The 13,250-nt window shown below is 38.1% G+C and overlaps 1 protein-coding gene across 1 annotated transcript; it reads right to left on the bottom strand.

The window, feature by feature from the left end:
• Positions 1–7,347: 7,347 nt before the first annotated feature.
• LOC144451529 (transcription initiation factor TFIID subunit 10-like) lies at positions 7,348–12,981 on the bottom strand. Its single transcript, XM_078142403.1, has 5 exons — positions 12,957–12,981; positions 12,058–12,203; positions 10,505–10,569; positions 10,086–10,197; positions 7,348–7,635 (listed from the first exon to the last, which is right to left on the bottom strand). Exons 2-5 carry the CDS (start codon positions 12,199–12,201, stop codon positions 7,546–7,548), a joined length of 411 nt encoding a protein of 136 aa, XP_077998529.1. The 5' UTR covers positions 12,202–12,203; positions 12,957–12,981; the 3' UTR covers positions 7,348–7,545.
• Between the last annotated feature and the right edge of the window lie 269 nt (positions 12,982–13,250).

Below are 13,250 nucleotides of genomic sequence, written 5' to 3'. Positions count from 1 at the left end.
TATAACCAAAACCACAAAGCCAGAATACCAGATTTTGATCCAAGAAGAATGACTATTTAATAACATATAATACACTGTTGTTATCAGTATCTGAAGTTTGACTTGCAGTGCATCTCTCTGTGGAAATAAACACTTTAAACTTTTGCTGTTATTTGTTGCTACCAGAAAACTCTAACCTATTCTCAGCTAAAATAAAAAAAAACCCTGAGGGTCATCATATAAACTGTTGAAATAATAGAGGTCAAAATGCTGTAAAAATTCAGTTATTTTAGAATCCAATATGGCCGCCAATACAGTGTGAATGCTATGAGAAAATAAAGACTGACTACATTGTATTTCCTTGAAACAAGACAGTGAAACCCCAAATTACTTTTACCATTTCAAAAGATTCAGAACCAACCTTTCATCTGGCAAAATTTAAGAACTAACTTTGAATTTGTCTTGAAGCATGTTCGACCACCATTAATGACATAACTTGCAAATATTGAACATACACAAGACGCCCTTTACTGAAATTTCAGAATTTTTTTATTCACAATGTTCAAGAACTCATAAGATGCTTGGACAGAAATAAAGAAGTGTGACGCACAATATTGACAGTTTGTGTCAAACTCACCCTTCAGTAGTGAGTACTTTCTCCAAGAATAACTATTTCAGTGTTTTAATTTTGTATTTTGTGACTTTAGCAATCCTTGGTGATCAGTACACATGCATCAGGTGTATGCTAACAGTACTGAACAATATATCTATCTATGCAAATATGTCAAAATGCCATCCATTGTTATATCTTGTTTTATTATATCCCAGTGACTTGGCTATCAAGGTTCACAATATCTTTGGCCAGAACATCTGAAATGCCTGTATGTTGTGTCAGATAGCCAAGTCTTTGGTGAAGTATTATTCTATCATATATAAAATTTATATGTGTATTGTGTACTATATCCAACCCAGCAACAGCTCTGGGTCTGATTGTACCGCTGACAGCTGTCGTCTCACAGATTTGACTTCCAAAATTAAGAGAGTGTAGTCTTAAAATTAGGTGACACAATGTCTTTCACATCTTGTGCAAGGTGTTTGCTACGGATAAAATACAATTACAGCATATGCACATATAAAGTGATACATTTAACTCAGTGTGAACTTAATTAATTAAATCGACATCACTTTGGATGAGACAAGATAGATTCAAACACAAACTCAAGACAAGGTAGACTCAAACTCTGAACTGTTTGTGTTCACAGTGTCTTTATTTTGTACTCTGAACTGTTTGTGTTCACAGTGTCTGTATTTTGTATTCTGAACTGTTTGTGTTCACAGTGTCTGTATTTTGTACTCTGAACTGTTTGTGTTCACAGTGTGTGTATTTTGTATTCTGAACTGTTTGTGTTCATAGTGTCTGTATTTTGTACTAAATACATACAAGACGTAAAAAGCATTGTGTCATCAAATTGAAACTCTATGCTCCCTTAAATTTTGTAGTACCTATCCTTTTTGGGTTAATGAGGCAGAGAGATAAAATCATGTGGTATGTTTTTAGTAAAGGAATACTTGTAAAAGTATACTACCAGTTCTAATGAACGATTCTAGTAGATTTGCTAATGAAATTATTTGAATTATGAAGCTGTAACTTTACAGTACTTTCATTCAGTTTTAGCTGTTAGAAAATACATCACATCCCTACTGAAAACAGTTCACCCCTTCTGAACAAAAGAAATCCACTGGAAACAAATGATTTACAAAATGATGACTTGATTTTTTGCATCATTCTATTGAAGAAGTCCCAATTACTGTACTTGGGTTCCTAAACAATATTATAATACTATTAATAGATTGATGAGGAACTATACCAGCTTTAAGTAATTCTGTTACTGGGGTATTAGCAAACACACTAATACAGGTAATTCTGTTACTGGGGTATTAGCAAACACACTAATTCAGGTAATTCTGTTACTGGGGTATTAGCAAACACACTAATACAGCTAACATTCATTTGTTGATGTTTTGAATGTGCAGGTTTTTATAAGTTATGCCTGAAAGTAATAAGATGTGACATGGGGGGGGGGAATCGTTGTACAGTCTTTCATTGATAACTAAATCAGAATTGTTAATTTTGTTGTTGTTATATTATATATACATTTCCTTCCAAGGTGAGTTGTTGCACTTGTTAGACATGATTTAATATATTTAATAATTTGAATGATATAGAAATATTTCCATGTGAACTATCCAAACTCATCAAAGTGTTCCCATTATTGTGATTTATATTAAGACTATATTTCACCATCAAAAGCAAGGCAGACAGACAGCACACACAATTCCAACTAAACTGTCAGTTTTCCAAGCAGATGCTTAATATGTTCAAACTTTGTACATCCGTTTTTCAAAATGTGTTTGCAAATGATGACTATGCACCATGCTAGCTACCAGTATCTACTTCAGCACCATGTTAGCTACCACAGTCACAGCTCCAGCACCATGCTAGCTACCAGTCACAGCTCCAGTACCATGTTAGCTACCACAGTCACAGCTCCAGTACCATGCTAGCTACCACAGTCACAGCTCCAGCACCATGCTAGCTATAACAGTATCTACTCCAGCACCTTGTTAGCTACCACAGTATCTGCTCCAGCACCTTGTTAGCTACCACAGTATCTGCTCCAGCACCATGTTTAATAGCTACCACAGTATCTGCTCCAGCACCATGTTATCTACCACAGTATCTACTCCAGCACCATGTGATCTACCACAGTATCTACTCCAGCACCATGTTAGCTACCACAGTATCTACTCCAGCACCATGTTAGCTACCACAGTATCTACTCCAGCACCATGTTAGCTACCACAGTATCTGCTCCAGCACCATGTTATCTACCACAGTATCTACTCCAGCACCATGTTAGCTACCACAGTATCTACTCCAGCACCATGTTATCTACCACAGTATCTACTCCAGCACCATGTTAGCTACCACAGTATCTACTCCAGCACCATGTTAGCTACCACAGTATCTACTCCAGCACCATGCTAGCTACCAGTCACAGCTCCAGCACCATGCTAGCTACCAGTCACAGCTCCAGCACCATGCTAGCTACCACAGTCACAGCTCCAGCACCATGTTAGCTACCACAGTATCTACTACAGCACCATGCTAGCTACCACAGTCACAGCTCCAGCACCATGCTAGCTATAACAGTATCTACTCCAGCACCTTGTTAGCTACCACAGTATCTACTCCAGCACCATGTTAGCTACCACAGTATCTACTCCAGCACCATGTTAGCTACCACAGTATCTACTCCAGCACCATGTTAGCTACCACAGTATCTACATGTACTCCAGCACCATGGACAATCTAACTAATGGATACGGATTACAAACAACTTTTCTCATGAATATGATGATAGTGTCATTCCACCTTTATTGTGTGATATGGTGGACATGATGTCACGCATCTTGCAGACTATGGAATTTTAAGATATCAATTTTGAGAATTACCAATTTTACATATATAAGGTACTTTTTCAGAAACCAATTCTTATCATGTCATTGGCTGGATGACCTGTTCACAGACGATAATATGCAAATGACAAATGTAGAGGTCATGAGTAGATTACATTTTAGAATCAACTAAACCATGATGCTGTGGAAAATTATTGCATGTCATTGTGCAGATCAATATTTTAAATGGCAAATAAACAATTTTATTATTCGATAATGGTGTGATGTTTTATTGTGTGCAAAGTGTGTTTAATCTATCATATAGAAGTACAAGATAGCAATAACTGTTGAAAGACAAATGGTTTAACAGACTGACAATAATCATGATAATGGGACTGTGTAAAGTTTCACAATTTCTCTAGTCTAGATGCTACCCATGGTATCAAATCATCTCTTACCTTGTCTAGCTCATTGAGTAATTATGAACCAAAAGTTGTTCATTCAATTGAGTAAACCCCCGAACAGTTAGAATGATGTAAACAATGTATAAGTAGCATCCTGAGCTGACAAATATACCATATTTGGACATTACGTAATTGCCAACAATTAACACTGACATCATTTGGCAGAATTCTGTGATTGATTTACAAAGTCATGATATTAATGACTGTGTGGGTGGCTTTGATTGCATTTGAAATTTCATCTCAGGACCTCAGTGAGCTATCTTGAGATTTGATGTTATGGATGGTACTAGACTACAATTTCTCTGAATGTGTAAAGACAAATGATTACACATTTTGGCCACTTTGACAGTAGATTTTGTATTCACTTTCAACGTTTCTCAGAATTCAGAAGACCAAAGTATACAAAATGATGCACCTGAAACACCCACTCTTGTATATTACCATACTATTAAAATCTACGATAAACAAAAACTGAAGCAAACAAAAACTGACATATTCAAAATAACAAGCGACCTATCGGTCAGAATAGCTCCGCTGTTTTTTTTTTAATTTAATTTTTTATTTTGGTGACATGTAGAAGTGGTTCAGGTCATCAGCTCTTCACTATGCAGTTTTGTTTTAGCGATGCAATAAAGTGGTTAGTGGTTTCATATGATGTCTCACTATAAAACACATTTTACACAGAAGTTGGTAATGTATTGTACTTTTATACCATAGTCACCATTTTATAACAAAAATCTACTGTTATGAAAAATTGCACAAAATCTCAGAAAAAAATGACTGGGAAATGCACACAAGAAAAAGAAAAAAAAGAGGATTTTGAGGTTGGCTATAAATAATTCCAGTGTCTTACAGCTGTAACCCTGGAAAATTTTAATGATGAATGAAATAAACTAGGGATCTAAAATAAATTTGAGGCAATTTGAATTTCAATTTTCTAACAAATTTACAAAGTCAACAACATTCAACTTGTACTAGTTGTGGTAGATATATATAGGGAAGAAATGTATTAATCGCCATCTTAGTTTCCGTACGGCGACAATCTCAAGTACCCGGAAGAGAGTCATTCTCAGCCACACGTTACAGTGGTAACAATCGTTCATGTTCGGTTACCTTTCACAAAGAAAACACAACGAAATGGTTGAAATGATCTTTTTTTTTATTTCTTTTCATCACAACAACAAAATCTGCGTGATCAAAAGTGTTGTAAACTAAACCAGAAAGAATTATCGGACTGGCTAAACTTCCCGATGAACTGGAGTAAGGTCCTACTACTTCCAAGTAAGCCCCGATAGTACGTGAGCAAATCGTCTCAAACTAGCGATACAACTTTCAAAATATAACTTGACATGTCTTCATTTGTTAGAATTATACAATTCAAGACGGGTTTTCACTCGAAAACAACAATTCTGTGAATAATGACACTCTGAACGCAGCGATTTCTCGGACGATGTTACTACTGTAACGTATGGCTGACAACGACTTGCTTCCGGGTTAGTCCCTCGTGCATACGGGTGGATTGTCGGCGATTAATACATACAACGTCTGATATTTTAATTCACAGTATTTCTTGTGACCGGCGCCTGTCAGCAGACTCTGCCATTTTTTTCATCATTCCATTGTATTTAAACCTTGTACTTGACATTTCGCAATATTTATAATTCTCAACAAAATACCTCAACATGCCTCACTTCGTTCGTGTACTCAAAGCAGCCCCGCGCGGTATGATCACTGACACTGACATGATGAGAGAGAACCTTTTCGGATTTACATGTAAAACGGGGAAAGATACGCAAAACATAATGCAAAGTCTGAAGCCAAATTAAAGTTGTAATTATTTTAATTATTTTTACTTGCCAAATATTTGCATTTTGGAAAGGCAAGACACGTTCATGTCGTTTAACTTTAACTTTACATGTGAACTGTCGGCCATATAAACTTCAACCGCATGCCTGGCATGCCCTTCCTTTAGCTGCAATAATTGTAGCGTCTTGTTGCGGTTTTGTGGGTTTTTTCGTCTGTTTTGGTGACTTTTTAAGTTTTTGTGTTTAACGTTAGGTGCGGGTTAAACACAAAAACTTAAAAAGTCACCAAAACAGACGAAAAAACCCACAAAACCGCAACAAGACGCTACAATCATTGCAGCTAGCCCTTCCTTACGCAAGTTGTCTGAATTCTGGTTCACTGTCATTCCAAATTGCACGACAATATAGAATTAACCACAAGTTACATGTTATCTGAAAACATCACACTTTTATAGTGGGTCTGAAGTGTGATTTTAGTGAGTACCAAGAACGTCCTGTGTTGATACTCAAGATACTTGCTGTGGAAAATCGCTCGGTCAAATGAGGTCACCTTCAGCTTCTGGTCGAATCAGGATAGAGTATGCAAATGAGGATGTTGCGGACTGGCTGATTATGTAGACGGGTGCAGAATTGGATTTGAAGTTTACAACCCTGTTTCGAACAAACGCTTGTCATTTGGGCGCCCAATGCGTAGAATTATGACTATAGCACATATTACACTGCTTGTTTGACGTCAATAGTGTCTTTTGAAAAGTGGCAGTTTACTTAAAGTCTCGTCGACTGATTTCCAATATGGCGTCGGTCATTATGCTCATTAACATATTCATTTTTTGTTCAAATTACAAAAAAAAAAATCATAAAAAATAAAAATGAGGATGTGCTGACTTGAAATTAACAAATCTGAGTAAGCTACCCCCTGCGCATCAACACGCCAGATATCAAAGCAATCTAATAAGAGGTTTTCAAGGAGTTGATGAAAATGACATTTTATGAAAAAAAATCATAAAAAATTGAAAATGGCACAGATCAACTTGGCATGAAAAAATCTGAATAGCCTCCCCCAAGGGAACATGCACACCAAATATCGAAGAATTCCGACTGTCACTTTCGGAATAGATAGTAAAAATATAAAAGTTTGACGGACACCTATGATTCACTCTACTCTCTATACCTCAATACCCACCTATACCTAAAGCTACGCTTTCAGCTTTCGCTGACAGCGGAGCTAATAAATGTCATAGAAGGTAATACCTTTGACTGGATCTCAAAAATGTATCATAAAAAAATGTAGGCAAGTGTAAATTTTAGTACAGAAAACTTGAGAAAACTGCATGACAAACTCATAAACTTGCTTCAAATGGAGTGCTTCCGTAAACAAAGTAATATGTGGATTACACCATTGAGGGCAGTATCAATATTCACCCCTGAAAGTATTGCTATTCTGAATCTAGTGGCACTGATTGAATATAGGTTGTCATTTTTATTTCTCTTCGTTAAAAGAACATATAATATAAATGTCTGTTTGTGGCAATTGTTCAGTTTCATCTTTCTGAGAGTTACCATGGATACTATGATGGCGATGACTACTAGAATGATGGAATGAATGATTCAGTTCATTCTTGCCTACCATCACTCTGACATTCCTGAAAATATTTGAGTCACTGTTCAGCTTTAATGACCAGAAGTTTGCAGGAAACTTTCACCACAATGTTCCCTCTTCAAGTGCACAAACCAACAACAGTTAAGAGGTCATTAGACAATATGTCAACATGTGGAAGCTATTTGTATCTCTCTTTTCAGGACAGTATTGTTTCTGTTTTTCAAAATAATCTTGACAACTAAGTAAAGTAATATGGTTTCTTCACATTGATACCATATTCCATTAATGCTGGTGTCAAGTCTTCCATTGTTAATGTATACCTTTTGTCCTGTAGACAGGAAAAGAAACAGAAAACATTTTACACAATGTTTTCTTTCATTCTGTGCAGAGCATTCTATCCCAATAAGATAAGTATTCTGAAATTTGGAGGGTTGAACAAAACGATTGCAACTTGACTACTTGTATTTTTTCCTTCAAAACTCAATATTTTACCCAAGCAAGACTGTTATCTAGTTGTCAAGACAACATCTTTTAGCAAATATATACAGTTGTTCATCTAAGTTGTAAAATGTTGGCAAGACTTGAGTTAAAAGGTCCACAGTTATGGTTTATGCTCCAAATTTGGTACTAATACAAACTATTATTCCAGAACAAGGTAATAACATTTATGGTTGCAGTTCTGGTTAAGTTTTAACTTGACATTATTACAATTAATATGTACCCAGTATATCATCCTATGTAATTAAATGTTGAGTGCATACATTGAACCTGTGCAATAATTTTCCATATCACACCCTGGCACACTTTGTCTAAATATGGTAAGTGGTGTGCTCATTGATATGTTTGCTCAATGATTTGGTTTTGATTTTTTTTCAATATCTTTACATTTTTGAGCATAAACTAATGCCATCAATTGATATGATTTAAATTATGTTTCTGCACCACTACATGCAACCACAGTACGACTTACAGGCCCTCCTAACGCCAGGCCCTTCTACCATGCAACCACAGTACGACTTACAAGCCCTCCTAACGCCAGGCCCTTCTACCATGCAACCACAGTACGACTTACAGGCCCTCCTAACGCCAGGCCCTTCTACCATGCAACCACAGTACGACTTACAGGCCCTCCTAATGCCAGGCCCTTCTACCATGCAACCACAGTACGACTTACAGGCCCTCCTAACGCCAGGCCCTTCTACCATGCAACCACAGTACGACTTACAGGCCCTCCTAACGCCAGGCCCTTCTACCATGCAACCACAGTACGACTTACAGGCCCTCCTAACGCCAGGCCCTTCTACCATGCAACCACAGTACGACTTACAGGCCCTCCTAACGCCAGGCCCTTCTACCATGCAACCTTAATCACAGTACGACTTACAAGCCCTCCTAACGCCAGGCCCTTCTACCATGCAACCACAGTACGACTTACAGGCCCTCCTAACGCCAGGCCCTTCTACCATGCAACCACAGTACGACTTACAAGCCCTCCTAACGCCAGGCCCTTCTACCATGCAACCTTAATCACAGTACGACTTACAAGCCCTCCTAACGCCAGGCCCTTCTACCATGCAACCACAGTACGACTTACAAGCCCTCCTAACGCCAGGCCCTTCTACCATGCAACCACAGTATGACTTAAAAGCCCTCCTAACGCCAGGCCCTTCTACCATGCAACCACAATACGACTTACAGGCCCTCCTAATGCCAGGCCCTTCTACCATGCAACCACAGTACGACTTACAGGCCCTCCTAACGCCAGGCCCTTCTACCATGCAACCACAGTACGACTTACAGGCCCTCCTAACGCCAGGCCCTTCTACCATGCAACCACAGTACGACTTACAGGCCCTCCTAACGCCAGGCCCTTCTACCATGCAACCACAGTACGACTTACAGGCCCTCCTAACGCCAGGCCCTTCTACCATGCAACCTTAATCACAGTACGACTTACAAGCCCTCCTAACGCCAGGCCCTTCTACCATGCAACCACAGTACGACTTACAGGCCCTCCTAACGCCAGGCCCTTCTACCATGCAACCACAGTACGACTTACAAGCCCTCCTAACGCCAGGCCCTTCTACCATGCAACCTTAATCACAGTACGACTTACAAGCCCTCCTAATGCCAGGCCCTTCTACCATGCAACCACAGTACGACTTACAAGCCCTCCTAATGCCAGGCCCTTCTACCATGCAACCACAGTATGACTTAAAAGCCCTCCTAACGCCAGGCCCTTCTACCATGCAACCACAATACGACTTACAGGCCCTCCTAATGCCAGGCCCTTCTACCATGCAACCACAGTCCATAAAAACCCATAGTTGAAATTATTATTGTATATTATTGCCTTGATATTGGGTTATATACCTTTGGTGCAAGGTTGCAATTAGCATGATGCATATATTTTTATTATATGTCTCCAGATATTTTATTCATGTGAGAAATTTCACGTCAGAAAATTTGTAAAAGAATAAAACTTTACTTTGCACCCTGAATGTCCTCCGTAATTTTAACACTTATTGCTATAAAAATAATGGATCGATTACTGTATTTAGATGTGCTGTCACACGGTCAACATCATTTGCATAATTTTGAGGGAAAAAAGTTTCATGTGTGAATCATGGCGCGGTCGACATCACACACTTTGACCCTGTAGATCTGGTGTAGCACAGTCTTTAGAGTGCAGAGTTCATGTAGTGTACTAAATCAGCTGTTCGCTGTGGGAGTTGTTTGAAAAACTGCTTGTTCCAAATATCATCCATCTCTACTCACCTTTCCTATTTTTCTTGAACTTTGACCTGAGCCCCTCATTTTACAATGTTGAAGTGCATCATTGACAATATCTGATATAAATTTTTGTGCTGCTAGTGAAATCATTCTTACACTGGAATAGAAAGAAGAGAAAGCATGTCAGTATAACTTTTTATTTACATAAATTTGACATAAATTAGTTTCCTCCTTGAATCAATGGAGTAAATGTAAACTTGGCAATGATCCCTCTCAGAAATAATAACTTCTGTGTTCTCCCTGACCCCCCCCCCCCTCCCCTGGGGGGGGGGGGGTGAATCTGATTCTGAATCGGAGATAACTTTATACATGTCTCAAAAACAATTCTACAGTAAATGTAAGCACATTTCACAGAAATCAAATCAAAATATACTGAATTCCTGTAATGATATATAAATACTTACACCCTTGGATCTGAAGCATCAAAACCTGACCTGTTCAAGTGATAGCCAGTCACTGCATCTGGAATCTGTAGTGAAGAAAGAACAGACTGGGTTTAACTTGGAGTGTTATCTACAGATAACAAGTTACATAGTTTGTTACTAATTACAACAAGCCATTGAGAATGACATAGTCCCCGCTATGATTGGGTTTTAAGGAATTAGCACTACTCTGATCACGCAACAACACTTGTGAACCTAAATCAAACAGACTTAGATATGTTGTGTCTGCTTGTCGGACATGGAACATGCCTACAACAAGAAAGGATTGTTCGGGTATGGGGGATCATATCAATATGAAAATGGATATGCAAATGTATGTCATAGAACACTGTCCTAATACCAACTCTGAATGAGATCTGTTCAAGCATGTCTGAGTTATGGCTTTGGACATGGAAAATTCACAAACAAAATGGCTGCCAGGCAGCCATATTGGATCGTATCATGACGAAAATGGATATGCACATGTATGTCATAGAACACTGTCCTAATACCAACTTCGAATGAGATCTGTTCAAGCATGTCTGAGTTATGGCTTTGGACATGGAAAATTTGCAAACAAAATGGCTGCCAGGCAGCCATATTGGATCGTATCACAATGAAAATGGATATGCACATGTATGTCATAGAACACTGTCCTAATACCAACTTTGAATGAGATCTGTTCAAGCATGTCTGAGTTATGGCTTTGGACATGGAAAATTTGCAAACAAAATGGCTGCCAGGCAGCCATATTGGATTGTATCACAATGAAAATGGATATGCACATGTATGTCATAGAACACTGTCCTAATACCAACTTTAAATGAGATCTGTTCAAGCATGTCTAAGTTATGGCTTTGGACATGAAAATTCACAAACAAAATGGCTGCCAGGCGGCCATATTGGATCGTATCATGACAACAATGAATATGCACATATATGCCATAGAACACTGTCCTAATACCAACTCTGAATGAGATCTGTGTGAGCATGTCTGAGTTATGGCTTTAGACAGGGAAAATTCGCAAACAAAATGGCTGCTAGGCGGCCATATTGGATCGTATCATAAAACAAATTGACGTGCATATGTATGCCATAGCATGTTGCCCCTGTACCAAGTTTGAAAAAAATCGGTACAGGCATCTCCAAGAAACGGCTGCGGACGGACGGACGGACAGACGGAACCCAATCCATAAGTCCCCGTTCCGGACTTCGTCCGCGGGGACTAAAAACAACATAAGTGATGGATATTAGCATGCACACACATGAAATGTCATACTTTATTTCACTGTGAACATAAGTAAACAGTTCATGTTTGAATTTTCCTTGTTTCATCTGAGTGACGTTGATTTGTGTTCAAAGAGAGATAAAATGTATCATGTTATATGCTTGCACACTATCAGTTTCTTTAATGTAATTTGTAACAAAAAGCCTTGTGAGATGTAAAAAAAAATACACCATAGGGCTGCCTAAACTGAAGCTGTGTAGTCACTCTGGTTTGGTATAAGATTTTATCTATGTACACTAATATTTACCGTTGGTGTGTAGTCTTCCAATTGTTGAAGGAACTCGGCTAATGGTGTACCTGCTGTGGTACTTTCAGCTCCATTTGTTATACTGGGTGTTGTTGTACCACTTGATCCTGAAGAGTTATTTGAGTTAGTGTTTGATGTCGCCATCTCTGCAACAATTGGATCCATAGACAACAATAATCAATTACAAATTCTGACAATACAGTGTAATGATATATAAGTCACAACACAGGGGCTTGAAAAAAGAGCTTTGTATTTGTTTACATTTTTTGTTTTGTTTATTTAAAAAAAAAAAAAATTCCCCCTACAATAACAAGATGCCATGTATCATGTGTAATAAAGTAATAATTTGAAAAGCTGATGGTGTTTCATTTTTCTAAAGCAATTTTGACAGTTCTTTTGGCTTTACTATGGTTACCTTAAAAAAAAAAGTAAACGAAAAATAAATATTCGTAAGTAAATAAATAAATAAATACCGAAGTTAATAAAGTATCCATAGCATAGTAAAGCCAACAGAAGTGCAAGTTGTTTTAGAAAAAACACACTGTATGCTTAGTAAGAGAACTCAATAACATAGTCTAGTGCTGCCTATAGATCTGCTTGCAGACGGAATAAGTCGGAACTCGGTTCTGACAATGTTCCTCTCCTTCTCCGGTGTTTAGGGACATTATCAGAGTCGGATTCCGTACACAAGCACCGAGGACGCGACTGCAGCCATGCTAACTCTCAGACAACCAACTCGGTTCCAACGTCTACACTTACTCGGAGTTGTTGCGACTGTGTTTCTTTCCAATTCGCATGGTTACACACAAATAAAATTAGAAAGCAGTACGTCGTTTTCAATGAATAAATGAACATTATTTTCCTCAATTTTAACCCATTATTATCAAGAATACACTTACCTGTTTTCAAAATAAGTTTACTATTCAGCGCTCTATTTACGATAAATATTGTGAGCACCAAATTCGCCAGTATTTTCATAAATTACCAGAATAATTTCAAAAGAGTTCTCAAATATTCCGCCTTTAATGTTTCATATAAAGGTATTGTGTTCTTTAATGATAAGCTATGTACTTAGTATGGACATTTCCCACATAGTAACATTATTTTCTGGAGTAATTGATTTTTATCGAGCAACGCTCTGTAAAGTTTGCGCTAATGAAAAGGAATGGCGGATACCCGGATGTTGACCTAAA

This window comes from Glandiceps talaboti, chromosome 21 (assembly GCF_964340395.1).
Source record: "Glandiceps talaboti chromosome 21, keGlaTala1.1, whole genome shotgun sequence".
Classification (NCBI taxonomy): Eukaryota; Metazoa; Hemichordata; class Enteropneusta; family Spengelidae; genus Glandiceps; species Glandiceps talaboti.
The sequence above is the reverse complement of the archived record's forward strand: the minus strand, read 5'-3'. Positions and strand labels throughout refer to the sequence as shown.

Coding starts and splice junctions, on each gene's coding strand:
- LOC144451529 (XM_078142403.1), bottom strand. CDS start 12,201: ATGGCGACATCAAACACTAACTCAAATAACTCTTCAGGATCAAGTGGT. Junction 10,570..12,057: donor TGGAAGACTACACACCAACG/GTAAATATTAGT, acceptor TCTTCACTACAG/ATTCCAGATGCAGTGACTGG. Junction 7,636..10,085: donor GTTCAAGAAAAATAGGAAAG/GTGAGTAGAGAT, acceptor TCCTGTCTACAG/GACAAAAGGTATACATTAAC.